Source organism: Arachis ipaensis, chromosome B4, assembly GCF_059453495.1.
Source record: "Arachis ipaensis isolate K30076 ecotype BB chromosome B4, ASM5945349v1, whole genome shotgun sequence".
Lineage (NCBI taxonomy): Eukaryota > Viridiplantae > Streptophyta > Magnoliopsida > Fabales > Fabaceae > Arachis > Arachis ipaensis.
The window spans coordinates 117,728,450-117,755,562 of NC_142439.1; the positions used below are offsets into that span (position 1 = coordinate 117,728,450).

General features: G+C 35.9%; 1 protein-coding gene and 1 long non-coding RNA gene across 5 annotated transcripts; one reads left to right on the top strand and one right to left on the bottom strand.

Annotated features, from left to right (window-relative positions):
• Positions 1 to 770: 770 nt before the first annotated feature.
• Positions 771 to 26,897, top strand: LOC110271161 (uncharacterized). 4 transcript variants are annotated; one of them, XR_015881142.1, is made up of 4 exons: positions 883 to 1,099; positions 1,184 to 1,433; positions 25,567 to 25,645; positions 26,053 to 26,897. It is a non-coding gene; the product is annotated as an uncharacterized LOC110271161 (long non-coding RNA). The 4 variants fall into 4 exon arrangements; XR_002361472.2 differs by having other exon boundaries at positions 884 to 1,099; positions 25,942 to 26,853; XR_015881141.1 differs by having other exon boundaries at positions 889 to 1,099; positions 25,567 to 26,857.
• LOC107639673 (thermospermine synthase ACL5-like) lies at positions 1,612 to 3,197 on the bottom strand. Its single transcript, XM_016343223.3, has 6 exons — positions 2,998 to 3,197; positions 2,451 to 2,517; positions 2,281 to 2,375; positions 2,096 to 2,198; positions 1,915 to 2,003; positions 1,612 to 1,775 (listed from the first exon to the last, which is right to left on the bottom strand). The coding sequence occupies exons 1-6, from the start codon at positions 3,111 to 3,113 to the stop codon at positions 1,613 to 1,615; spliced, it is 633 nt and encodes a 210-aa protein (XP_016198709.1). The 5' UTR covers positions 3,114 to 3,197; the 3' UTR covers position 1,612.
• Positions 26,898 to 27,113: the final 216 nt, after the last annotated feature.

Consider the following 27,113-nt stretch of genomic DNA (forward strand, 5'->3'; position numbering starts at 1 on the left):
ATTTATAAAAGTAAAAATTATTATTATGCTGTAATTTTTAAAAAATCAAATTTTAAATATTTTAATTATTAAAATATTAATATTATATTATAAAATTATTTATCTCAAAATTTAATCTGATAAATAACAATATATGATTTAACTTAACAAAACGTATATTTTTTGTCCCTGAAGTTTAGCAAAAATTTAAAAAATACCCTTAAGTTTTATTTTGTTTCAATTTTGTCCTAAAAGTTTTCGATTTGCATCAAATATACCCTTAACAGCTAAATTTTCAAAAAAATTAAGACCAATCTAACAATAATGCATGAAAACTATGCTTGATTTGCTTGTGTTGAGGGTTATTCTTATGAAATTGTTGTTGAATTGGTCTTAAATTTTTTGAAAAATTAGCCGTTCAGAGTATATTTGATGCAAATCGAAAACTTTTAGGACAAAATTAAAACAAAATAAAACTTAGGGGTATTTTTAAAACTTTTGTCAAACTTTAGGGACAAAAAATATACTTTATCCTAAAAAAAAGTGTTTGTTTCGATAAGACCATAAATTTATATCTACTAGTACAATAAAAATATGGACAAATTAAAACATGACATGTGGATTATATTTTCCACATTAATAATTAATTTTTCTTTTTTTAAATACATATTATATCAATGATTTTACTAAATTACCTTTATACTTTAATAAAAATAAAAATAAATTTTATTTAATTTTTACAAAAAAATTTAAATATCTTTTTTTGTATTGGACAAAAACAACTATAATTCTTTAATTTAATCAAAATTCAATTAATTTTAGTTTTATAATTTTATAACCAAATCAATTTAAAAATCAAAACTAAAATATATTTCATTATTCATATACACTAAAAAAAATTGCTTTGTTTATCATGAACCCCAAATCTTAAATCCCCCTGTCCCACTCCAGACTCTTCTCCTCTCGAAAACTGAAAAATGAAAAAGGAACAAAGAACTCTAGCACCCTCAGGCTCTCGCAGCCCCGCAGCCACCGGAGCCCCCGTAGTCACCGCAGCTCCTGCAGCCCCACTTCGTTGTCATCGCGGAACTCTCCTCCGCTGGGAAGCTCCGTCGCGAAGGTAATTAATTTATCACCAATTCCAACATGCATGCTTACTGTTATATAATGTTATTGTTGGTTAATTGATGATTATATGATGAAGCAACTATACGGAGCAAGAAAAGTGTGGGTTCTGAGTACATTGCCATTGGGGTGCTTTACCAGGAGGTAGAACTGCAGCAGGAGGACCTTTAAGATTGTGTTCTGATATTGTCAATAGAGAAGCTCAATTATTCAATGGTCAATTAGCATCGCCGGTTAGTTCTTTGCAAGCCATACTTTCTGGTTCTACCTTTCAATTCATGATTTCTATGCTGCACTGCTCAAGATCATACAAAATCCTTTTAGTTCAGGTTAGTGTGGCTCTCATGTTCTATTTAATTTGGTGGCAATTGATAATCACCATATCATGTATGTTTTAAGTTAATTAATCATTTTAGGGTCTAGAAATGTTGCAAATGGATGTTGTGGTAGAAATGTTTCTTTATTGTTTCCTCTAATAAGTGTTTGATTCATGTAATGGACACTGGTCTTATAATACCCGTGTTACAAATATGCCACCCTGCTTCAGTCTAGGCTTGACGGTGCATTCATAGAAGGACTTGGTGTAGTGTTTATAACAAGGGCCTCCATCAATTGGGTCTGCCAAGTCTCCAGTTATCACATCATACCTCTCTTTGCTTTCTAGCTCGGCCCTTCATATCATGATACATTGCAGTAAAATTTATCACAATTTTTGCATTCATTGCTAATACCTATTAGAACTTGGTATTGGTGGCAAAGACCATTGAACTATAATTCACGAATCACAAGTTATAATTTTGATTAACAGACCTGGCATCATTGATGATGACCTTAAGTCTCGGATCATGGTATGCTTCCCTGTTTACCACTAAGTATGATTTGCAGAAGTCTACCACCTCCTGATCAATAAATAAAAGCTTTGAAGAAATGAATTTTGATAGTATAGCTCCATGGGATGTATATTATCCAACTTAGGAGACAATTAATTTACCTCATCTATATCACACATTATAACTTTGTCAATGGTATTATGCCTGAGCAATTCCCTTGCAGTGGATCCTTCTCCTCCCCCCATAATAAAAACATTCTTTGGGCTGAATGAATAAAAGTTCTAGGTAAATCACATGGGATTGGGAATGAAATTAGATTCTTAAAGAGCATATAGGACGGAGTTACTTAGGATGGTGAAGGAGTGGTGGATGAACAAGACATTCATGGTAGATGAATTCATCTGTCTCAGCACTCTGAAGCTTCCCATCAATTACCAATGCCTGTAACAGCCACATAAACTTAGTTTCCTCTTCATAAAGGTAGATTTAATTCTTTTGCATAAAGAAGATGCTTACCTTTCCAAAGGGCTTAGTGTCCAATAGTGCAATGTCTTGGTATTGGCTAGTTCCTGTATGCAATATACTACAACCGATCCAAAGAAGAAAATGAAATTACTCTTACATTAGTGTGTCTTCATAATAAAAGCAAATAAGATAATTGAAATATAGCTACATTTGCTATGTCTTATTTTCATTATGTACTGTTTGTATATGTATGTATGTCTGCCTTTTTCATAGCCATAGGCAAAAGAAGCTTATCATTTTTTAGGATCACTTTACTTTTCCTAGCATGAGAAGCTGCAATCACCAAAGATTGTTCCACTTGTTCTATTTTTGTCTCATTTGGACTCAAAGAAGTTCTTACTTCTCTCACCATATTGTCTCTGGCTTTATTCTTTTCATGAATCTTCTAAAGTCAATAAGAAAAAGTTATAATAGTAAATCATAAATGAACATGAAAAAGGCCAAAATGCTAATGTGGTATTTCATCTGACAGTTAGTGATATGAGATTTTGGATTAGCTAAGAACAGGGAAGAAAAAAGAGTAGTTAAAAAGATGTACCTATTAAGAGCAAAGCACCATCTTAAGTTGTCTTCAATCTCTTCTTCATACCAACCACTCTTCCTGTAACCATTCATAGAATGGTTCTGCCCATTTGAGAGAGCTACCTCACCCATATCTCCCTAAGCTTTAACAAATCAAAGAGAGCTAAAGAAGAGAAGTGTAGTGGAGAACATATATATATAGAAGGTGAAGATGGTCGTAATCGAAAGGAACAAGAGAGAATGATGATTATGTGAGGAAAAAATCTAGCAAAGTAGAGGCAATGTATTCAATACTTGAAAAGAACAATATTCTCCTGGAGTTTCGTAAAAGCTACAATACAAATAAGCTCTATCTTGTCGTTTTTTGATGTTGATGCTACGGAATATACGAGTAAACTATTATTTTAACTCTAAAAAAATTTAAATAATTTTTTATATTTGTTTCGGTACGATGATAAATTCATATATACCGATATGTTTAAAATATAAACAAATAATAACTAGTCATGTGGAATTTATTTTTCACATCAGTATTTAATTTTTTTTAAATATATATTATATTACTATTTTTACTAAAACACTCTTTTAATTAAATAAAAATTAAAAAATATTTTTTATTTAATTTTATAAAAAGACCTAAATATCCTTTTCTTTATATTGGACAAAATATATCTCTTTAAATTAATTAAATTTTAAAATTGAACTAACTTATATTTATAAATTTAAATAATTTAAATTTAAAACAACATCTAATTGATTATTGATGGTTTTAAGTGGCTAAGAGAAGGGGGTTGAATCTTAGCCCCTTTTTCACTTAATAACACATGCTGGTCTTTGAAACAACTTCTGGAGACTTTTTGATTTTTGTCTCGTACCCAACCACGAAACTTTTTCTTTTTATCTTGTGACCCGGCACGAGATATTTTTCAGTTTTATCTCCCGTGCAGCAGAAACAGAAATGGAGTAGGAGAGAAAATTACACCCAAATATATCTTGGTTTAACTGCTAAGTGCAGTACAACCTACATCCAGTCTCCATCACAATGATGATAAAATTTCACTATAATCATCCTTGATTACAAACACCAATTCTCCCTAGGAACTACCCTTCCTATTTGGGATAAGTCCAGAATCTAAACCCCAATCCTGAACTTGACTTGGTTACTGCCAAACTTTCAACTGCTAAGTACTAACCCAACTTGCAAGGGAATTCTCACAGAATCATGAAACACAACACAGATGTACAAAGGACCTCTAAGGACATCTATGGCTTTTTTCTTTTAATTTTGCACTCTCTGCCTTTTTTCGCTCTATGACTTTTTCTTACAAACCTCACTGTTTGCCTTTTTCCATGAGACTCAAGACAGACAAAATTAAACAGAAAAATACAAAACAGAAAACATTGAAGGAGAAGAATTTCTGTTAGCTTAGGTAGCTCTGAAAACTCTGTGCCTTGCACTCTCACTCCTTGCTTCAAGCCATGGCTGTTCTCCCTTATATATAGGGGGAAGCCTCCACGGTTGAAACCAAATAAACCAAGCTAAACTTCTTCTTCTTCATGCAAAACCGGTTCGGCCAGAGAGAGAGGAGAGATAACCGAATGCTAAAACCAACATGCAATTACCTCTGTGTCTTCTCTTTACACCAATCTTCATCAATCTGAGCCAAACAACTTGACTTACACTCCAAGTAGGATTTCTAGCCCTTGATGCTTCTTGATGCATGATAGCTCCTCCTGCACCACTTTTGCTTCCTCCCTCACGCAGCCACCCTAATTACCTTCTGTGATGAGTGAACACAAAAGTAGAGATGAGCCATCCCTCTGAGATCTTCTTTCTCTGATCGAAATCTTCTTCATCCATTTTTGGTATGGAGAAGTTGAGATCTCTTCACCAAATCTTACCTTATGTGATAAAAATCTCAGCCACAACATACTTTTTGTTTTCTTTTTCTTGCCATCATTATAATGGTCTTGTTACTTGCTTCTTCTCTACGGTAGCTTGCCATAGCTTCTATGGTTTCCTCTGTGATATAATCGAATAGAGAAGAGAGAAGAGCGAGTAGAAAGAAAAGTAATTAAATGAATTTGAACAAATTAATTAAAAATGAGTTGCTTTTGCTTCCTTTTTGCTGAGTAGCGTGTCTCATTAAGGCCAACCATCTAATCAATTATAATTTTTCTCTCATGGTTCCAAGGACTCCATTAACTCTATTTTATAAAATTTGAATTCCATCACATGATGAAAAAAAGAGATCCGTTGGAAGCATGAAGCATAACATTTGCTTTCTCTCAAAATTGGTTTCGGACCAAGCAAGTTAAATTCTAATAGAAACATTGATTTGGGCTAATAATAATGATTGAATCTGGCCCAAAAAGCAAATCAGCCACAATAAACATTGTATCAATGCTGAAAATATTTTATTGGGCTTGTTCTATTTTTTCCTTTCTTTCCGGCCCATAAAAAACCTGCATAACAAAATTATTTTAATAAACATTTATAAATTGAAATTAAACTAATAATTTTGCAATTAATTATATTAATAATGTTTGATCATCACTAATTTAATTTGGAGTTTTCCAAACTCATCAATCTCCCCCTTGATGACAAACTGGTGCACGAAATTGTGATCTCTGGTGCCCAAAAGCTTGGTACGCACGATTGTAATCTCAATTATTCTTCACAACTCCACACAACTAACCAGCAAGTGCACTGGGTCGTCCAAGTAATACCTTACGTGAGTAAGGGTCGATCCTACGGAGATTGTTGGTTTGAAACAAGCTATGGTCATCCTTGTAAATCTCATTCAGGAGGATTCAAATGGTTAAGAGGTTTTGGTAATTAAAATATAAATAAAATATAACATAAAATAAAGTTACTTATGTAATTCACTGGTGGGAATTTCAGATAAGCGTATGGAGATGCTTTGTTGCTTCTGAACTTCTGCTTTCCTATTGCCTTCTTCCAACCATGCGTTACCTCCTTCCATGGCAAGTTGTAAGATCCTCTCGGATGAAAATAAATCCATATGCGCTGTCACCGCACGGCTAATCATCTGTCGGTTCCTGCTAGCATCGGAATAGGACCATTGTCCTTTTGCACACTGTCACTTGCGCCCCACATTCGCAGGTTTGAAGCTCTTTACTGTCATCCCTTCCTAGATCCTACTCGGAATACCACAGACAAGGTTTAGACTTTCCGGATCCCGGATCCTACTCGGAATACCACAGACAAGGTTTAGACTTTTCAGATCCCAGGAATGCTGCATTTATTCTAGCCTATACCACGAAGGTTAGTCTTAGATTCAAATGCTCTGTTGTCAGGAGAGACGATGTGAATCTTTGATTAGAAACCTAAGAGAATATACTCCGGCTGTCGTCCAATGACTACGTTGAACATCATGTAGACCGCTTTGTGGTTGTCAGGCACGCGATCTTGGCTAAGCGAGTAACGAAGATTGGGTGATTGTCACGGGTCACCCCTTCATTCTGACTTAACTGAATTAAGAACAAGAGTATATCTTGGAGAAGAAGTAGGCCTGAATTGAATAGAAAAACAGTAGTAGTTGCATTAATTCATGAAGAACAATAGAGCTCCACACCTTAATCTATGGGGTGTAGAAACTCTCCGTAGAAAATACATAAATGAAAAAGGTCTAAGCATGGCCGTGAGGCCAGCCTCCAAACGTGTACAAAATCAAAATTCTAAGAGTCTCAGGACTAAATGTCCAAAGATTGATGTAAAATAAATCACTAAAAGTAGTTTTTATACTAAGCTAGTTACTAGGATTTACAGAAAATGAGTAAGTAAGTGCAGATAGTGCAGAAATCCACTTTCAGGGCCCACTTGGTATGTGCTTGGGCTGAGCATTGAAGCTTTTTCGTGCTTAGGCTTTTCCTGGAGTTAAACGCCAGTTTTGGTGCCAGTTTGTGCGTTTAACTCCAATTATGGTGCCAGTTTCGGCGTTTTACGCCAAGATGTTTTAGGCAGACTTTGAACGCCAGTTTGGGCCATCAAATCTCGGGTAAAGTATAGACTATTATATATTGGTGGAAAGTCCAGAATGTCTACTTTCCAACGCAATTAAGAGCGCGCCAATTGGGCTTCTGTAGCTCTAGAAAATCCATTTCGAATGCAGCAGGGTCAGAATCCAACAGCATCTGCAGTCCTTTTTTCAGCCTTTGAATCAGATTTTTGCTCAGATCCCTCAATTTCAGCCAGAAAATACCTGAAATCACAGAAAAATATACAAACTCATAGTAAAGTCCAAAAATGTGATTTTTGAATAAATACTAATAAAAATATAGTAAAAACTAACTAAAACATACTAAAAATTATGTAAAAACAATGGCAAAAAGGGTATAAATTATCCGCTCATCACAACACTAAACTTAAATTGTTGCTTGTCCTCAAGCAACTAAAATCAAAATAGGATAAAAAGAAGAGAATATACAATGAATTTCAAAAATATCAATGAAGATTAGTCTCAATTAGATGAGCGGGACTTAAGCTTTCTGCTTCTGAATAGTTTTGGCATCTCACTTTATCCTTTGAAGTTCAGAATAATTGGCATCTATAGGAACTCAGAATTCAGATAGTGTTATTGATTCTCCTAGTTTAGTATGTTGATTCTTGAACACAACTATTTTATGAGTCTTGGCCGTGGCCCTAAGCATTTTGTTTTCCAGTATTACCACCGGATACATAAATGCCACAGACACATAACTGGGTGAACCTTTTCAGATTGTGACTCAGCTTTGCTGGAGTCCCCAATTAGAGGTGTCCAGGGTTCTTAAGCACACTCTTTTTGCTTTGGGCCACGACTTTAACCGCTCAGTCTCAAGCTTTCACTTGACACCTTCACGCCACAAGCACATGGTTAGAGACAGCTTGATTTAGCCACTTAGGCCAGGATTTTATTCCTTTGGGCCCTCCTATCCATTAATGCTCAAAGCCTTGGATCCTTTTTACCCTTGCCTTTTGGTTTAAAGGGTTACTGACTTTTTGCTCTTGCCTTTTGGTTTAAAGAGCTATTGACTTTTTCTGCTTACTTTTTCTTTTTCTTTCATTTTTTTTGCCATTTTTTTTCTCCTTTTTTTTCGCAAGCTTTTGCTCTTTACTGCTTTTTCTTGCTTCAAGAATCAATTTTATGATTTTTCAGATCATCAATAACATTTCTCCTTTTCATTATTCTTTCAAGAGCTAATAATTTTAACATTCATAAACAACAATATAAAAAATATGCACTGTTCAAGTATTCATTCAGAAAACAAAAAGTATTGTCACCACATCAAAATAATTAAGCTAATTTCAAGATAGAATTTGAAACCATGCATTTCTTGTTCTTTTGCAATTAAAACATTTTTTTTTTCATTTAAGAAAGGTGATTGATTCATAGGACATTCATAGCTTTAAGGCAAGACACTAGACACTAATGATCATGTAATAAAGACACAAACATTAATAAAACATAAAGTATAGGAAACGAAAAACAGAAAAATAAAGAAAAAGAAAATTAAAGAACGGGTCCACCTTAATAATGGTGACTAGTTCTTCCTCTTGAAGATCTTATGGAGTGCTTTAGCTCCTCAATGTCTCTTCCTTGCCTTTGTTGTTCCTCTCTTATGGCCTTTTGGTTCTCTCTAATTTCATGGAGAAGGATAGAGTGCTCTTGGTGCTCCATCCTTAATTGTCCTATGTTGGAACTCAATTCTCCTAAGGAGGTATTGATTTGTTCCCAATAGTTTTGTGGAGGAAAGTGCATCCCTTGGGGTATCTCAGGGATTTCATTATGAGAAATTTTCTTATACTCTTGTTGAGGTCCATGAGTGGGCTCTCTTGTTTTCTCCATCTTTTTCTTAGTGATGGGCTTTTGAGATGAATCTCTCCATCTCCCATGACTCAGAGGTGGAAGCAATTGCCTTCCCTTTCCTCTTTCTAGAGGTTTCTCCGGCCTTAGGTGCCATTAATGGTTATGAAAAAACAAAAAAACAGAGCTTATTCCACACTAAACTTAAAATATTTGCTCGTCCTCGATCAAAAGAAGAAAGAAGGGAGGAGAAGATGAAGAAATGGAGGAGATGGAGGGAGGTGAATGGTTCGGCCAAGGGGGGTAGTAGTGTGTATGTTGTGTGAAAATGAAGGTGGTAAGGAGGGGGTATGTATAGGGTAAGGGAGAGAGGGTATTCGGCCATGTGTGGTGGGTTTGGGAGGGAGATGGTTTGAATATGAAGGGTGAGGTAGGTGGGTTTAATGATGGATGGATGTGAGTGGTGAATAGGTTGTGGGGAAGAGGGTAGGATTTAATAGGTGAGGGGTGTTTGGGGAAGAGGTATTTAGGTGATTGGTCAAGGGTGTATGGGGAAGAGTGTTATGGAAATGTGTGAAGAGGAGAGAAGAAGAAGTGGGGTAGATGGAGATTTTGTAGGGTCCACAGATCCTGAGGTGTCAAGAAATCTGAGTCCCTGCACCATTCTGGCGTTCAAACGCCCATTTTGTGCCAAATCTGGCGTTTAACGCCAGCTCTGCTACCTTTTCTGGCATTAAACGCCACTCTGTTGCCCATTTCTGGCGTTAAACGCCAGCCAGATGCCCATTTATGGCGTTTAACTCCAGCCAGATGGCAGACAGCCCTTTCTGGCGTTAAACGCCCAGAGTGCTGCCCATTCTGGCGTTTAACGCCCAGAATGCTGCCAGGCTGGGCGTTAAACGCCCATTCTGTTATCCTTACTGGCGTTTAAATGCCAGTAAGCTTGTCCTCCAGGGTGTGTTATTTTTAATGCTGTTTTTCATTCTGTTTTTTATTTTTTCTGTTGTTTTTGTGACTTCACATAATTATCAACCTAAAGAAAACATAAAATAGCAATGGAAAATAAATAAATATAATTAAATAACATTGGGTTGCCTCCCAACAAGCGCTTCTTTAATGTCAATAGCTTGACAGTGAGCTCTTAGAGAGCTTCACAGAGATTCAGAGCTTAGTGGTGGCCTTCCAACACCTAAGTTAGAAGTTGAGTGTGGGGGCTCTGTTTGACTCTGTATTGAGAGAAGCTTTTCATGCTTCCTCTCCATGGTTGCAGAAGAAGATCCTTGAGCCTTAAACACAAGGTAGTCCTCATTCAATTGAAGGACTAGCTCTCCTCTGTCCACATCAATCACAGCTCTTGCTGTGGCTAGGAAGGGTCTTCCAAGGATGATGAAATCATCTTCATCCTTCCCAGTCTCCAGGATTATGAAGTCAGCAGAGATGTAAAAGCCTTCAACCTTCACTAAGACATCCTCTACAAGTTCATAAGCCTGTTTCCTTGAGTTGTCTGCCATCTCTAATGAGATTCTTGCAGCTTGTACCTCAAAGATCCCTAGTTTCTCCATTACAGAGAGGGGCATGAGGTTTATACTTGAACCAAGGTCACATAAAGCCTTCTCAAAGGTCATGGTGCCTATGGTACAAGGTATTAAGAACTTTCCAGGATCCTATTTCTTCTGAGATAATTTCAGTTGAACCAGATCATTTAGTTCATTGATGAGCAATGGGGGTTCATCTTCCCAACTCTCATTACCAAATAACTTGGCATTCAGCTTCATGATTGCTCCTAGATATTGAGCAACTTGCTCTTCAATAATATCTTCATCCTCTTCAGAGGAAGAATACTCATCAGAGCTCATGAATGGCAACAGTAAGTCTAGTGGAATCTCTATGGTCTCTATATGAGTCTCAGATTCCTTTGGTTCCTCATTAGGGAACTCCTTGGAGGCTAGTGGACGTCCATTGAGGGTTTTCTCAGTGGAAATCACTACCTTTCCCTCCTCTTTAGATTCGGCCGTATGGGATATATTGATGGCCTTGCACTCTCTCTTTGGATTCTCTTCTGTATTGCTTGGGAGAGTACTAGGAGGGAGTTCAGTAACTCTTTTACTCAGCTGACCCACTTGTGCCTCCAAATTTCTAATGGAGGACCTTGTTTCATTCATGAAACTTAGAGTGGTCTTATATAGATCAGAGACTATGGTTGCTAAGTCAGAGAGGCTCTGCTTAGAATTCTCTGTCTGTTGCTGAGAAGATGATGGGAAAGGTTTGTTATTGCCAAACCGTGTTCTCCCACCATTATTATTATTGAAGCCTTGTTGAGGCTTATGTTGATCCTTCCATGAGAGATTAGGATAATTCCTCTATGAAGGATTGTAGGTGTTTCCATAGAATTTTCCCATGTAATTCACCTCTTCTATTGCAGGATTCTCAGGATCATAAGCTTCTCCTTCAGAGGAAGCTTCTTTAGTACTGCCGGATGCAGCTTGCATTCCAGTCAGACTCTGAGAAATCATATTGATTTGCTGAGTCAATATTTTGTTCTGAGCCAATATGGCATTCAGAGTATCAATCTCAAGAACTCCTTTCTTCTGAGTCACCCCATTATTCACAGGATTTCTTTCAAAAGTGTACATGAACTGGTTATTTGCAACCATTTCAATGAGTTCCTGGGCTTCTGCAGGTGTCTTCTTCAGATGAAGAGATCCTCCAGCAGAATGGTCCAATGACATCTTGAACAATTCAGACATACCATCATAGAATATACATATGATGCTTCATTCTGAAAACATGTCAGAAGGATACCTTCTGATCAATTGCTTGTATCTTTCCCAAACTTCATAGAGGGATTCACTTTTCTTCTGTCTGAAGGTTGATTCACCTTCCTTCTGTCTGAAGGTTTGGACTTCCACTCTAAGTTTGCTCAATTTTTGAGGTGGAAAGAATTTGGCCAAGAAAGTATTGACCTACTTTTTCCAAGAGTTCAGGCTATTTTTAGGTTGTGAGTCCAACCATGTCCTAGCTCTGTCTCTTACAGCAAAAGGGAAAAGCATAAGTCTGTAGACCTCAGGATTAACCCCATTGGTCTTAATAGTGTCATAAATTTGCAAGAATTCAGCTAAAAACTGATGAGGATCTTCCAATGGAAGTCCATGAAACTTGTAATTCTGCTGCATTAGAGAAACTAATTGAGGCTTAAGCTCAAAGTTGTTTGCTCCAATTGCAGGAATTGAGATGCTTCTTCCACAGAAGTTAGAAGAGGGTGCAATAAAGTCACCAAGTATCTTCCTTGCATCTCCACCATTGTTGTTGGATTTGGCCATCTCTTCTTCTTTTTCAAAAAATTCTATCAGGTCCTCTCCAGAGTGTTGTGCTTTAGCTTCTCTTAGCTTCCTCTTTAGAGACCTTTCAGGTTCCGGATCAGCTTAAACAAGAATGTTTTTATCTTTGCTCCTGCTCATATGAAAAAGAAGAGAACAGAAAAGAAGAGGAATCCTCTATGTCACAGTATAGAGATTTCTTTATGTGAGTAGAAGAATAGAAGAGTAGAACAAAGAGGAGAGAAGATGAAGAATTCGAACACGGAGAGGGAGAGAGGGTTCGAATTATAAGAAGAAGAGAAGTGTTAGTGATTAAATAAATAAATAGAAAGAGATGAGAGAGAGAGAATTCGAATTTAAATTAAAATAAAAGGAAAATATTTTTATTTTAATTATTGGTTAGTATTCGAAAATTAAAAAGAAGAAATAAAATTAAAATTTAAAACAATTAGTTAATTAAAAGGAATTTTGAAAAAGTGGTGAGGAGTTTTCGAAAATTAGAGAGAGAAAAGTAGTTAGGTGGTTTTGAAAAAGATAAGAATTAGTAAAACAAACAAGAAGTCAAGTAGTTAATTGAAAAAGATTTGAAAATCAATTTTGAAAAGATAAGAAGTTAGAAAAAGATTTTGAAATTAAGTTTTGAAAAAGATATGATTGAAATTTATTTTGAAAAAGATTTAAAAAAAAAATTTAAAAAGATTTGATTTTGAAAATTAAAGTTAATTACTTGACTAACAAGAAACTAAAAGTTATGATTTTGGAATTTAAAGCTTGAACCTTTCTTAATAGGCAAGTAACAATTTGAGATTTTTGAATCAGAATATTAAATGCTAGCAATGAATTTCGAAAATATGAAATAAAAATAAGAAAAAGATTTTGAAAATCAAATTTAAAAATTTTCGAAAATATTAAGAAGAAAATTGAAAAATATTTGATTTTTGAAAAAGTTTTAAAAAGATAATATTTTTAAATTGAAAATTTTGACTTGACTAATAGGAAACAACTAAATTTTAAAATTTTTTGACTAAATCAATTCAAAATTTTTGAAATTTATGAGAAGAATAAGGGAGAGATTTTATTTTTTATTTTTGAATTTTAATGAAGAGAGAGAAAAACATGAAAATGACACAAAACATGAAAATTTTTTATTTTTTATTTTTGAATTTTTGAATGTCAAGATGAACACCAAGAACACTTTGAATGTCAAGATGAACACCAAGAACATATTTTTGAAAATTTTTAAGAAAAGAAAAACATGCAAGACACCAAACTTAAAAATTTTTTAATGTTGAGACACTAACAAATTGAAAATGCATATGAAAAATAAGAAAAGACACAAAACAAGAAGATGCAAAGATCAAATAAGGAAAATCATCAAGAACAACTTGAAGATCATGAAGAACACCATGCATGAGTTTTCAAAAATTTTTGTGAAAATTAAAAATATGCAATTGACACCAAACTTAAAATTTGACACTACACTCAAACAAGAAACATAAAATTTTTGGTTTTTATAGTTTTAAAAATTTTTTGGATTTTTTTTTTCAAAAATTCTTTAGGAAAAGAAAATAAAGAAATTCAAAATTTTTAATAGGAATTCCAGGAATCATGCAATGTTAGTCTAAAGCTTCGGTCTAAAAATTTAGACATGGCTTAATAGCCAGCCAAGCTTTATGAGAAAGCTACGGTCCAAAAGATTAGACATGGCCAAATGGCCAGCCAAGCTTCAGCATACAAATCAGACATACAACAGTCAAATAGATGGGAATCCAAAGGCTCTTGCCATGATAAGTGGAAGCCTCGATCCAAAAGATTAGACATGGCTTGACAACCAGTCAGGCTTCAATAGATCATGATGAAACTCTAGAATTCATTCTTAAAAAGTTTGAAGAATAAAATAAAATATTGTATTATTTTTTTTTAAATTTTTCGAAAATAAAAAGCTTAAAAATAAAATAAAATTATCTAATCTGAGCATCAAGATGAACCATCAGTTGTCTAAACTCGAACAATCCCCGGCAGGCGCAAAAAACTTGGTGCATGAAATTGTGATCTCTGGCGCCCAAAAGCTTGGTACGCACGATCGTAATCTCAATTATTCTTCACAACTCCGCACAACTAACCAGCAAGTGCACTGGGTCGTCCAAGTAATGCCTTACGTGAGTAAGGGTCGATCCTACAGAGATTGTCGGCTTGAAGTAAGCTATGGTCATCCTTGTAAATGTCAGTCAGGAGGATTCAAATGGTTAAGAGGTTTTGGTAATTAAAATATAAATAAAGTATAATATAAAATAAAATTACTTATGTAATTCATTGGTGGGAATTTCAGATAAGCGTATGGAGATGCTTTGTTGCTTATGAACTTCTGTTTTTCTATTGCCTTCTTGCAACCATGCGTTACCTCATTCCATGGCAAGCTGTAAGATCCTCTCGGATGAAAACAAATCCATATGCGCTGTCACCGCACGGCTAATCATCTGTCGATTCCCGCTAGCGTCGGAATAGGACCATTGTCCTTTTGCACACTGTCACTTGCGCCCACATTCGCAGGGTTGAAGCTCTTTACAGTCATCCCTTCCCAGATCTTATTCGGAATACCACAGACAAGGTTTAAACTTTTTGGATCCCGTATCCTTCTCGGAATACCACAGACAAGGTTTAGACTTTCCGGATCCCAGGAATGTTGCATTTATTCTAGCCTATACCACGAAGGTTAATCTCAGATTCAAATGCTCTGTTGTCAGGAGAGACGATGTGAATCTTTGATTAGAAACCCAAGAGAATATACTCCGGCTGTCGTCCAATGACTACGTTGAACATCATGTAGACCGCTTTGTGGTTGTCAGGCACGCGATCTTGGCTAAGCGAGTAACGAAAATTGGGTGATTGTCACGGGTCACCCCTTCATTCTGACTTAACTGAATTAAGAACAAGAGTATATCTTGGAGAAGAAGTAGGCGTGAATTGAATAGAAAAACAGTAGTAGTTGCATTAATTCATGAATAACAGCAGAGCTCCACACCTTAATCTATGGGGTGTAGAAACTCCACCGTAGAAAATACATAAGTGAAAAAGGTCTAGGCATGGCCGTGAGGTCAGCCTCCAAACATGTACAAAATTAAAATTCTAAGAGTCTCAGGACTAAATGTCCAAAGATTGATGTAAAATAAATCACTAAAAGTAGTTTTTATACTAAACTAGTTACTAGGGTTTACAGAAAATGAGTAACTAAGTACAGATAGCGCAGAAATTCACTTCCGGGGCCCACTTGGTGTGTGATTGGGCTGAGCATTGAAGCTTTTTCGTGCTTACGCTTTTCTTGGAGTTAAACGCCAGCTTTGGTGCCAGTTTGGGCGTTTAACTCCAATTCTGGTGCCAGTTTGGGCATTTTACGCCAAGATATTTTAGGCAGACTTTGAACACCAATTTGGGCCATCAAATCTCGGGCAAAGTATGGACTATTATATATTTCTGGAAAGCCCAGGATGTCTACTTTCCAAAGCAATTGAGAGCGCGCCAATTGGGCTTTTGTAGCTCCAGAAAATTCATTTCGAATGCAGCAGGGTCAGCATCCAACAGCATCTGCAGTCATTTTTCAACCTCTGAATCAGATTTTTGCTCAGGTCCCTCAATTTCAGTCAGAAAATACCTGAAATCACAGAAAAAAATACAAACTCATAGTAAAGTCCGAATAAATACTAATAAAAATATAGTAAAAACTAACTAAAACATACTAAAAACTATGTAAACAATGCCAAAAAGGGTATAAATTATCCGCTCATCACAAACATTATTAAAAATTAAAATGGAAAAGGATAAAAAATTAGAGAACTCCCTTTGTGAATACTTGGATTCATTCCTTTCCAATTGTTACATGGCTCCCCCTTAATGTATGCTATTCTACCAAGGGAAGCTTTATACCTGTAACATTTTTATCAAGCCTAAAGAAACAATGTTATTCAACATATTACATGTAAGATGTTGAATGGCTTGATTTATGAGCAGAATTAGAGTGATAAACAAAACTCATTTGTTATCATAAAATTGATTTTCTGCTCAAACCAAACAAACAAAAAATAAAGCATGCTTGAGTACCTTCAGAGTACTTTTCAACATATATTCAAAACTCAACATGCTTTGGTTCAAAACAAGTTCTTGTAAAAATATTTCTTGCCAAATAATTCACAAAATATGAAACTATTTCAGGTTATCATCCAAAATAGGATTTGCAGATTATTAAACAAAAAATATCAGAGCTTTAAACAAACTTGTCATAACCCAGAGCTTAAACAAACTTATCACAACAATAAACAGATCATGACAACAATAACCTGCAAAATTAGAAAAAAAATAACCATAAAACAAAACAGAGCACAACAAAGCAACACAATCCATGTTCAGGGGTAATCATGAATCAACTTCAACTTGATTTCAGCCCCTGTTTTTAGTTCTAGTTACTTTTCAAGCAAAGCAACCTTTCAATTTTTCAGCATTTTTTCCCCTTTTGTCATCAAGGAAGACCTGCAAAGAAATAACAGTGATATGCAAAATATCTAAAATATTACCAGTAGCAAAATAACATAGTATCACAGATCTAAAGTATCACAAGTCTAAAGTATCCATAACAGCCTACAACAGTACCAAATTGAGCCAAACCAAGCCAGATATCAACATAAAAAAAGATCAATCATCAGATAAATTGTACTCAGAGCCATCTACATCATCATCACTGGCAGCCCCCATCTCTTCTTCAAAACTCTGCAACATTAGACCCACCCTGTCTTTGCACTTCATCCAAGCTCGCTCGTTTTCAAAAGCTTGCTTGCGGGCCGCCTTGTATGATTGCACCATTAGCTTGGACATGTTGGAGAATTCAGTAAGAATTTTCTTGATCGATTCTATCGTCTTGAAAGATTCAGGTGGTCGACTCTCAAACTCACTGTCCGAGGGTACTGAACTCTTCCCTTTGGTGCCCTTCATAACTCCTCCTCCTTTAATCATTGAAACCTTATTCTCTATAGCTTCATTTGTTATATCAACTTTAAAATATTCAAAAATACTGGTGAGAAACATGCCATAAGTTAGATTTGCCTTTTTGGTACTTTTAACAGATTTCCACATGTGCCTTATCATAAGGTATCCAAATGAGATAGGAGAGGAAGTAACAATAGCAAAAAGTATAAGAGAGTCAGAAACAGTTACTCTGTTATGTGAACCACTTTGAGGAGTTAGAATATGAGTGATGATTCTGTGCAGCAATGAGTTAGTGGGACCGAGGGCCTTGTGAGTGGGGATGGTGCCATCCAAGCCAGACAAGTTCTCACAGATTTGTTGCAGGACTAGCTTGTATGTGACCCCAATTTGAGAGTCCCATTTTTCAGTCATGTACGCTCTTGGTCCCTCATCTGTTTAGCCTAGGGCAATGCTGATGGTCTCCGAGTTCAGAGTCATGTATACCCTCTTTACGTAGGAATGAATGGTGCCATCGATCAGTCTCATATTAGCATAAAATTCTCGTACAAATTCAGGGTAAACATGTTTCTGAATATGGAGCAGAGAAGTCCATTTCGGATTCTCAAACAGAGGAGAAATATTGATTCCTTTGGCTGTGAGTGAGTCCAGATTCACTAGGTATGTGGCACATATGTGACGTTTCTCCAATACTTCCTTGTGGAACTCATAGGAGGCACACGAATTGAATCTGGCGGGATCATAGTGTGAATGAAGTTTGTTGTACTTATTTTTGAATTCCAATGATTCCAAGTTGGTTGGTTCCCTCGTGTTGTGTAACACAAAGCTTTTGTTCTTTTGTGAACTGTGTCCAGGGGTGGTCTTCTTCGGCGGTGATGGCGGCGGTCATGGAGGCAGTGAGGTGTGGGACTCCTCTTCCTCTTCAACTATGGGTTCCTTCTTTTTTCTTGAGGAAGTCTTTGTTGCTATCACCTTTGTCCTCATGGTGTCCATTTGCTTGGATGATGGTGAGGGAGAGGATGAAGATGTGGAGTGAATGTGTATATGTGTGTGGGTTTGAGGTGTGGAAGGTTTTTTAGAGAAAAGGATTCGTTCACTTTTCCTTGGAGCAGTTTTCTTTTTCATGATACTAAAAATGGAGAAGTGGAGAGAGGAAGAAGATGAAGAGAGAACCGAATTGAGTGGAGAGATGTGGGAGGTTAGGGACGCATTAAATGTTGAGTGGAGAGAGAAATGGAGGGAGTTAATACCCATTAATGAGCGGTTATTAACCAAGGGAAGTTTCTTTTATTTAAAATTAAAACTGAAAGGTTGATTCCTATAATCAAGGGATGAGAAGAGGGAAAAGATTTGATTTGATAATAACTTCTTCCCACAAGATTTGATAAGACAACAAAAAGGAATTGTGATTAACACAAAGAGAAACTCAAAACTAGTCAGAGTGGGGTCAAAGAAATTTGGTGGGTCCTAAGATAATTAATGTTTGCGCAGTCTCCCCCTATATCATGGCCTTTTCAACACATCCTGAAATTAGTCTCCTGCTTTCCTGCGAGATAAAACTGAACAGAATCAAAATTTCACAAGTTATCAATATAGCTTAAATCTATCATTCCCAAACTTTTTCTCAATGAGCAGAATTTGTCTTCACAGAGGGGTTTTGTAAAAATGTCAGCAAGTTGGTCTTCAGATTTTACAAATTGAATATCAATAGTACCCTTTTGCACATGTTCTCTAATAAAATGATATTTGATTTCAATGTTCTTGGTTCTTGAGTGCAGAACAGGATTTTTAGAAATATTTATAGCACTCATATTATCACAAAATAAGGGTATACTATTGATCTTTAATTTGTAATCTTCCAACTGCGTTTTCAACCAAATTAGTTGTGAACAACATGCAGATGCAGAAATATATTCAGCTTCGGCTGTGGATAGAGCCACTATGGCTTGTTTTTTGCTTGACCACATGTTGAGTGAGCTTCCAAGAAAGCAACACGTGCCGGATGTGCTCCTTCTATCTACCCTATCTCCCATCTGCATCACAAAACTCTACTGCACAAAAATCATCAGATTTTGGATACGATAAGCCATAATCACTAGTTCCCTTCATGAATCTAATGATGCGCTTGACGGCTGAAAGATGATATTCTTTTGGGTGAGATTGAAATCTTGAACATACACCCACACTTTGAACAATATCCAGTCTAGAGGAGGTAAGGTACATGAGAGATTCTATCATTCCTCTATACCGTATTTCATCCACATCTTTTCCAATATCATCCTTTTCAAGTTTAGTGTTTGGATGTATTGGTGTTCCCATTGGTTTAGAATTTTCTAGGCCAAATTTCTTGATTAGTTCTTGTGCATACTTTCCTTGGTGAATAAAGGTACCACTAGGAGTTTGTTTAATTTGGAGGCTAAGAAAGAAAGTTAGCTCTCCCATTAAACTCATTTCAAACTCACTAGTCATGAGTTTTCCAAACTCCTCACACAAGGACTCATTGGCCGACCCAAACACAACGTCATCTACATAAACTTGAACTAGAAGAATATCATCATTAGATGCTTTAATAAATAAAGTAGTGTCGGTGGTATCCTTTGAAATTGATTTTCCAACAAGAAGGCACTAAGCCTTTCATACCAAGCTCTTGGAGCTTGTCTAAGGCCATAAAGAGCCTTTGAGAGTTTGAAAACATGGTTTGAAAATTCTTTATCTTCAAAACCGGGGGTTGTACCACAAACACTTCTCTATCAATAAATCCATTAAGAAAAGCACATTTTACATCCATTTGAAATATTTTAAAACCCTTATGGGTAGCATAGGCAAGAAGCAAACTAATTGCTTCCATTCTTGCTACCGGAGCAAAAGACTCATCAAAATCTATACCCTCTTCTTGATCGTAATCTTGGGCCACTAATCTAGCCTTGTTACGAACAACTTTTTCATCATCAACTAATTTATTTTTAAACACCCACTTAGTACCCGTAACCTTCTTACCATCCGGATGAGGTACTAGTGTCCAAACCTCATTCTTGTCCAATTGAGCAAGCTCTTCTTGCATGGCTTTGACCCATGATGGATTTTCAAGAGCTTGTTTTACATTGTTGGGTTCCATTTGTGACAAGAGGGCAAGATTGCTTGGTTCGGATTGCCTTTTGGTTGAGGATCTTGTTGTTACACCTTGAGAGGGATCACCAATGATAAAGTCATGAGGATAACCCCTCATGGACTTCCATTCTCTTGGTTTCCGGAGTGATGTTGAGCTTTGATGAGCTTCAGTGGGTCTTACTGTTTCAGATTCTCTTGCTGGCTCAGGAGACAAAATGGAAATGTCTTCTCCATTCTGATGAGACAAAACTGGACTGACAGATTCTTCATTTTGAGCAGACTTGGGATTTTCTTCACTGGTTTCCTTGTTGACAACATCTTCACAATCTGTATTATCTTCTATCACAGCACTGGGGATTGAATTAGAATTACAAAAGGAGACATGTATGGATTTCTCTATGGTCCTATGTTCTTTGAGATAAATTCTATAGGCATTGCTAGTAGTGGAGTATCCAACAAACATCCCTTCATAGGATTTTGGATCAAATTTACCAAGGTTTTCTTTATTGTTAAGTACAAAGCATTTGCATCCAAAAATATGGAAATACTTAAGATTTGGAGGGGTTCCTTTCCATAGCTCATAAGGAGTTTTCTTCAACCCTTTTTTAATAATTGTCCTATTCAAAATGTAACAAGCTGTATTTACAGCTTTAGCCCATAGAAATTTTGGAATCTCATTCTCACAAAGCATGGCCCTAGTCATCTCTTGAAGGCTTCTATTCCTTCTCTCAACCATCCCATTTTGTTGAGGGGTTCTAGGGCATGAAAAGTTATGAGCAATTCTAAAATCATCATAGAATTTTTCAAAGTCTTGGTTTTCAAACTTTTTTTTTGTGATCACTTCTCAAATGGGCAATTTTTAAGTCCTTTTCATTCTGAATTTTTTTACAAAGGGTTGAGAAAGCATGGAAAGCATCATTTTTATGAGCAAGAAAAAGTACCCAACCAAATCTAGAGTAATCATCTACCACCACTAGACCATAGTGTTTACCTCTTAAACTTTGAGTTCTTATTGGACCAAAAAGATCAATGTGTAACATCTCTAATGGCCTTTTGGTTGAAATTCCATCTTTTGGTTTAAAAGAGGATTTTACTTGTTTGCCTAATTGACAAGTATCACAAGTAAGATCCTTATCAAATTTGATATTTAGAATTTCTCTAACCAAATTTTTCTTGACTAGCTTAGAAATTTGGTACATGCTAGCATGACCCAACTTTCTATGCCATAGCCATTTTTCAGATTTAAGAGAAGTGAAACATGTTACATTTTGTTCTTTCAAGTCCTCAAGAGTCAATCCATACACATTATTGCACCTTTTAGCCTCAAACAAAATATCTCCAGTTTTTTCACAAACAACTAAGCATATAAACTTTCTAAAAATAATTTCATATCCTATATTACACAATTGGCTTACACTAAGTAAATTATGTTTCAAGCCATTTACAAGAAGAACATCATTTATACAAGATGAAAAGCTTTTACCAACTTTTTCAACGGCCACTATCTTTCCTTTACCATCATCATCGAAAGTAACAAATCTTCCATCATACTCATCAAACTTTATGAAGAAGGTTGTCTTTTCGGTCATATGCCTAGAACATCCGCTGTCCATGTACCACATATTGTCCTTCCATTTGGATGCTAGGCATACCTACAAAACAAGCTCAAGTGACCTTAGGTATCCAAATCTTCTTGGATCCTTTCACGTTAAACAATCTCTTATGTCCCAATCCATTATAATCAAAAACAATTTTGTAAACTTTATCACCAATCATCCTTTCACTAAAGAAGCATTGAATGGGAAAGTGTCCATTTCGGTTACATAGTCTACAAAATCTTGGAGTTGCTGTTTTGTTAAAGCTTGTTGGGTTTTGAAACCTTGTATCATTAGAAGATGAGGCAATATTTTCAAAATGAGGTTTCTCAACAGATTTAAAAAAATCCAAGCCAGCTTTATCATAAAGAGGTTTTTGACTAGTCAAGATTTGACTTTGAGTGAACTTGGCTAAGTCTTCTTTAAGCCTTTTGACCTCTTTAAGCAACTCTTCATTTTCTTTAAAACAATTTACATATGCAACAATAGAATGATCACTTTCACAGCTCCTAAGTTGGGCTTTTAATTGCTTGTTTTCTTCAACAAGATCAACAACAGTTTCGGCCTCCCTTAGTTTTTCTTTGAGAAAACTATTTTCTGCTTTAAGAATGGTGATTTGTTATTCAAGTTCTTGATTATCCAGCAAGAAGCATCTAATTTTTTCAGAAAGGTGGTCTATCATAAGATGAAGAGCTTCAGTGTCAGGGTTATGAGTGACTACCTGTTCAACGTGGTCTGCCATAAGACATGGTTTTGACTTGGTTTCGGATTCTTCATCATCGTCAGAATCATTTTCCAAGTCCTCCCAAGAGGCCATCAGACCTTTCTTCTTTTCCTTCTTTGGCTTCTCTTCTTTCTTCAACTTAGGGTAATCTGACTTGAAATGCCCAGTTTCTTTGCAATTGTAACATATCACCTTACTGAGATCTTTCCTTTGTTTCCTAGAGCTGCTTCCCTTGCTTCTCTCCTTGAACTTCACCATTTCTCTGAATTTTTTGGCAAACAACACAAATTCATTTTCAGAGGGGTTAGTAACAGATGTAAAAGCAATTCCTTTCTTTTTTGAATCCTTTTTCAAATAAGTGTTTTCAAAAGCAAGTAGGTTTTCTCTCAAGTCATCACATGTCATGGAATCTAGACCACTATTCTCAGATATGATTAAAGATTTTGTTTCTCACTCTTTAGTAAGACATCTTAGAACTCTCCTCACAAGCACAGAATCAGGATACGTAATTCGCATAGCATCCAAGCCGACAATGATGATGTTGAATCTTTCAAACATTTCATTTATTGATTCTCCTTCCTTCATTGAGAACATTTCATATTCTCTGTTCAACATGTCTATCCTTGTCTTCTTTACTATGGTGGTTCCTTCATGAGTGATTTAAAGTTTGTCCCAGATTTTCTTTGCCGTTGTGCATCGTGATATCGTCGGTATTCTTCGAAGCTGATGGCACAGTTGAGCAAGTTGACAGCCTTGGCATTGAGCTCCACCTTCTTTCTGTCTTCTTCGGTCCAGCTGGCTTCTGGTTTAAGAGAGATTATTCCTTCAGCACTTGTGATGGTTGGAAATTGAGGACCCTCAAGGATGATCTTCCATAGTCTGTAATCTATTGCTTGCACAAAAATCTTCATTCTCTCCTTCCAATAGGTGTAGTTTTTTCATTGAAAAGAGGAGGTTTGTTGCTTGACTGTCCTTTTGTCAGATTGTAGGACACCAGGGTTGAGCCACTGTTCTCTGCCATCTGGATCTTTTCTCCAAGATGCAAAGTTTGATCTCTTTGAGACCAAGCTCTGATACTAACTGATGGTTTTCAGTGGCTAAGAGAAAGGGGAGGGGTTGAATCTTAGCCCCTTTTTCACTTAATAACACTTGCTGGTCTTTGAAACAACTTCTGGAGACTTTTTTATTTTTGTCTCGTACCCAGCCACAAGATTTTTTCTTTTTATCTCGTGACCTGACACGAGATATTTTTCAGTTTTATCTTTCGTGCAGTAGAAACAGAAATAAAGTAGAAGAGAGAGAAAATTACACCCAGATATATCCTGGTTCAGCTGCTAAGTGCAGTGTAGCCTACATCCAGTCTCCATCACAATGATGTGTCTCCATCACAATGATGTGATGATGGAATTTCACTATAATCATCCTTGATTACAAACACCAATTCTCCCTAGGAACTACCCTTCCTATTTGGGACAAGTCCAGAATTTAAACCCCAATCCTGAACTTGACTTGGTTACTACCAAACTTTCAACTGCTAAGTATTAACCCAACTTGCAAGGGAATTCCCACAGAATCATGAAACACAACACAAATGTACAAAGGACCTCTAAGGACATCTATGGCTTTTTTCTTTTAATTTTGCACTCTCTGCCTTTTTTCGCTCTATGACTTTTTCTTACAAACCTCACTGTTTGCCTTTTTCCATGAGACTCAAGACAGACAAAATTAAACAGAAAAATACAAAACAGAAAATATTGAAGGAGAAGAACTTCTGTTTGCTTAGGTAGCTCTGAGAACTCTGTGCCTTGCACTCTCACTCCTTGCTTCAAGCCCTGGCTGTTCTCCCTTATATATAGGGGGAAGCCTCCACGGTTGAAACCAAATAAACCAAGCTAAACTTTTTCTTCTTCATGCAAAACCGGTTCGGCCAGAGAGAGAGAGGAGAGATAACCGAATGCTAAAACCAACATGCAATGACCCCTGTGTCTTCTCTTTACACCAATCTTCATCAATCTGAGCCATCCAACTTGACTTACACTCCAAGTAGGATTTTTAGCCCTTGATGCTTCTTGATGCATGACAGCTCCTCCTGCTCCACTTTTGCTTCCTCCCTCACGCAGCCACCTTAGCTACCTTCTGTGATGAGTGGACACAAAAGTAGAGATGAGCCATCCCTCTGAGATCTTCTTTCTCTGACCGAAATCTTCTTCATCCATTTTTGGTATGGAGAAGCTGAGATCTCTTCACCAAATCTTACCTTATGTGATGAAAATCTCAGCCACAACATACTTTTTGTTTTCTTTTTCTTGCCATCATTACAATGGTCTTGTTGCTTGCTTCTTCTTCTTCTCTATGGTAGCTTACCATAGCTTCCATGGTTTACTCTGTGATATGACCGAATAGAGAAGAGAGATGAGAGAGAAGAGAGAGTAGAAAGAAAAGCAATTAAATAAATTTGAACAAATTAATTAAAAATGAGTTGCTTTTGCTTCCTTTTTACTGAGTAGCGTGCCTTATCAAGGCCAACCATCTAATCAATTATAATTTATCTCTCATGGTTCCAAGGACTGCATTAACTCTATTTTATAAAATTTGAATTCCATCACATGGTGAAAAAAGGAGATCCGTTGGAAGCATGAAGCATAACATTTGCTTTCTCTCAAAATTGGTTTTGGACCAAGCAAGTTAAATTCTAGTAGAAACATTGATTTGGGCTAATAATAATGATTGAATCTGTCCCAAAAAGCAAATCAGCCACAATAAACATTGTATCAATGCTGAAAATATTTTAATGGGCTTGTTCTATTTTTTCCTTTCTTTTCGGCCCATCAAAAACATGCATAGCAAAATTATTTTAATCAACATTTATAAATTGAAATTAAACTAATAATTTTACAATTAATCATATTAATAATGTTTGATTATCACTAATTTAATTTGGAGTTTTCCAAACTCATCAATTATTCATGTACAATCAATCATGCTTATACTCTTCCATATTGGCACAGCCCAATATTTTTCATTGTATGCTAATTTGTTTTTCTTTTTTAATGTTCATCTCAGGTGCAAGATTTACATTTTATTATTTCTGACTATTTCTTTTGAGTGGAGCAGTGATACACACTCGCTTTCTTATCAGCAGGTTAGTATTACGTACATTAAAGTTGAACTTTCATGGATATTATGATATTTTGAAAACCATGAGAATATACTGTTCATTATTTCTTTATTATGCCTATATATCATTTTTATAAATAAAGATGATGTTCCTAGCTATATAAATAAAGATGATGCTCTTAGATAATAAGTCATATCATATTTAAATATTCATTAAAATAATTCACTAAAATTATTTTTAGATTAACAATTAGCAGGTTTAACAATATGTATTTATTATTTTTGTTATTAGTACCTAACATGTTAAAATTTTAAGTTCAGTCATGGAGAATGATGGCAAAGAGTCGTAAGATGGTGATTAATCTGAGAATTTAAGTGTTGAATATGAGTACAATTCTGATGAAAGTGATGATATGGTGGATGTAACTGTAGATGAAGTAGAGGCAGATATAATTAATGTTGATGGTTTTGAAAAGTTGATAACTGATTTGACCATCAAAGACATATGGGGATTGGTGTTTGATACAGAATCTCAAGTTTGTGAATTTTATGTCAAATATGCCAAGTGCTATGGTTTGTGTCCCAAAAAGACTTGAAGATGGTGGATGCTAATGCCAACATTAATACAAGACAATTGGTTTGCAATAAAGGAGGAGAAAGACATTGGAAACACCTTGAAAGGGATAATCGGCAAAGGGAAGCATAAGGCAATTACTCGTGTCAACTGCAGGGCGAGGATTTGTTTCATTTGTCACTATAGAATGGTTAAGTGGAAAGTCAGTGTGTTTGAGAGTGAACACAATCATCTACTGTGCCCACCTAAGTACAGGCATCTTATTCCCGCGAATCGTGGGCTTAATGAGGCCGATAAAACACAAACAAACAGCTTGCAAGCATGTGGTGTTAAAACTTGTCACATAATGGGTTACATGGTTTCCCAAAAAGGTGGATACGATAAAGTGGGTTTTACCAGCAAAGACCTACATAACTACATTAGTAAGACTAGACGTGGCAAAGTGAAAGACGGTGATGCATTTGCTGCGTTGGCCTATTTATTGTCCAAGGCAGATAGTGACCCGTTATTTCAATAGGTGAAGCTTAATTTTCACTCTAGCATTTTGATTCTTTGAACCACTTTTATATTGTAAGCTGAACAAGTAATGTTTTTGGTTAACCAGAATGAGCAATCACTTAATTAAGGATGTTGATTTTTTGTTACAATTATTGTATTTGACCAATTGAATGTGCCATAGAAAAAATTGTCAATTTTTTTGGGTTATAATTATGATATATTTTCAACACTTATTTTTTGAAATTTTTAAACTGAACATAAAAAAAACTGAAGGAAATGCGAAGAAAAACTTGATACTAAAGGAGGAGATATTATAAAGAGGAAATAAAAAGAAAAAGTATGTGCGCCTTAATTGAAAATTTGATACTAAAATATACTGTTAGAAAAAAAGAATTTCTAAATCAAGCAATGCAGTTTTAAT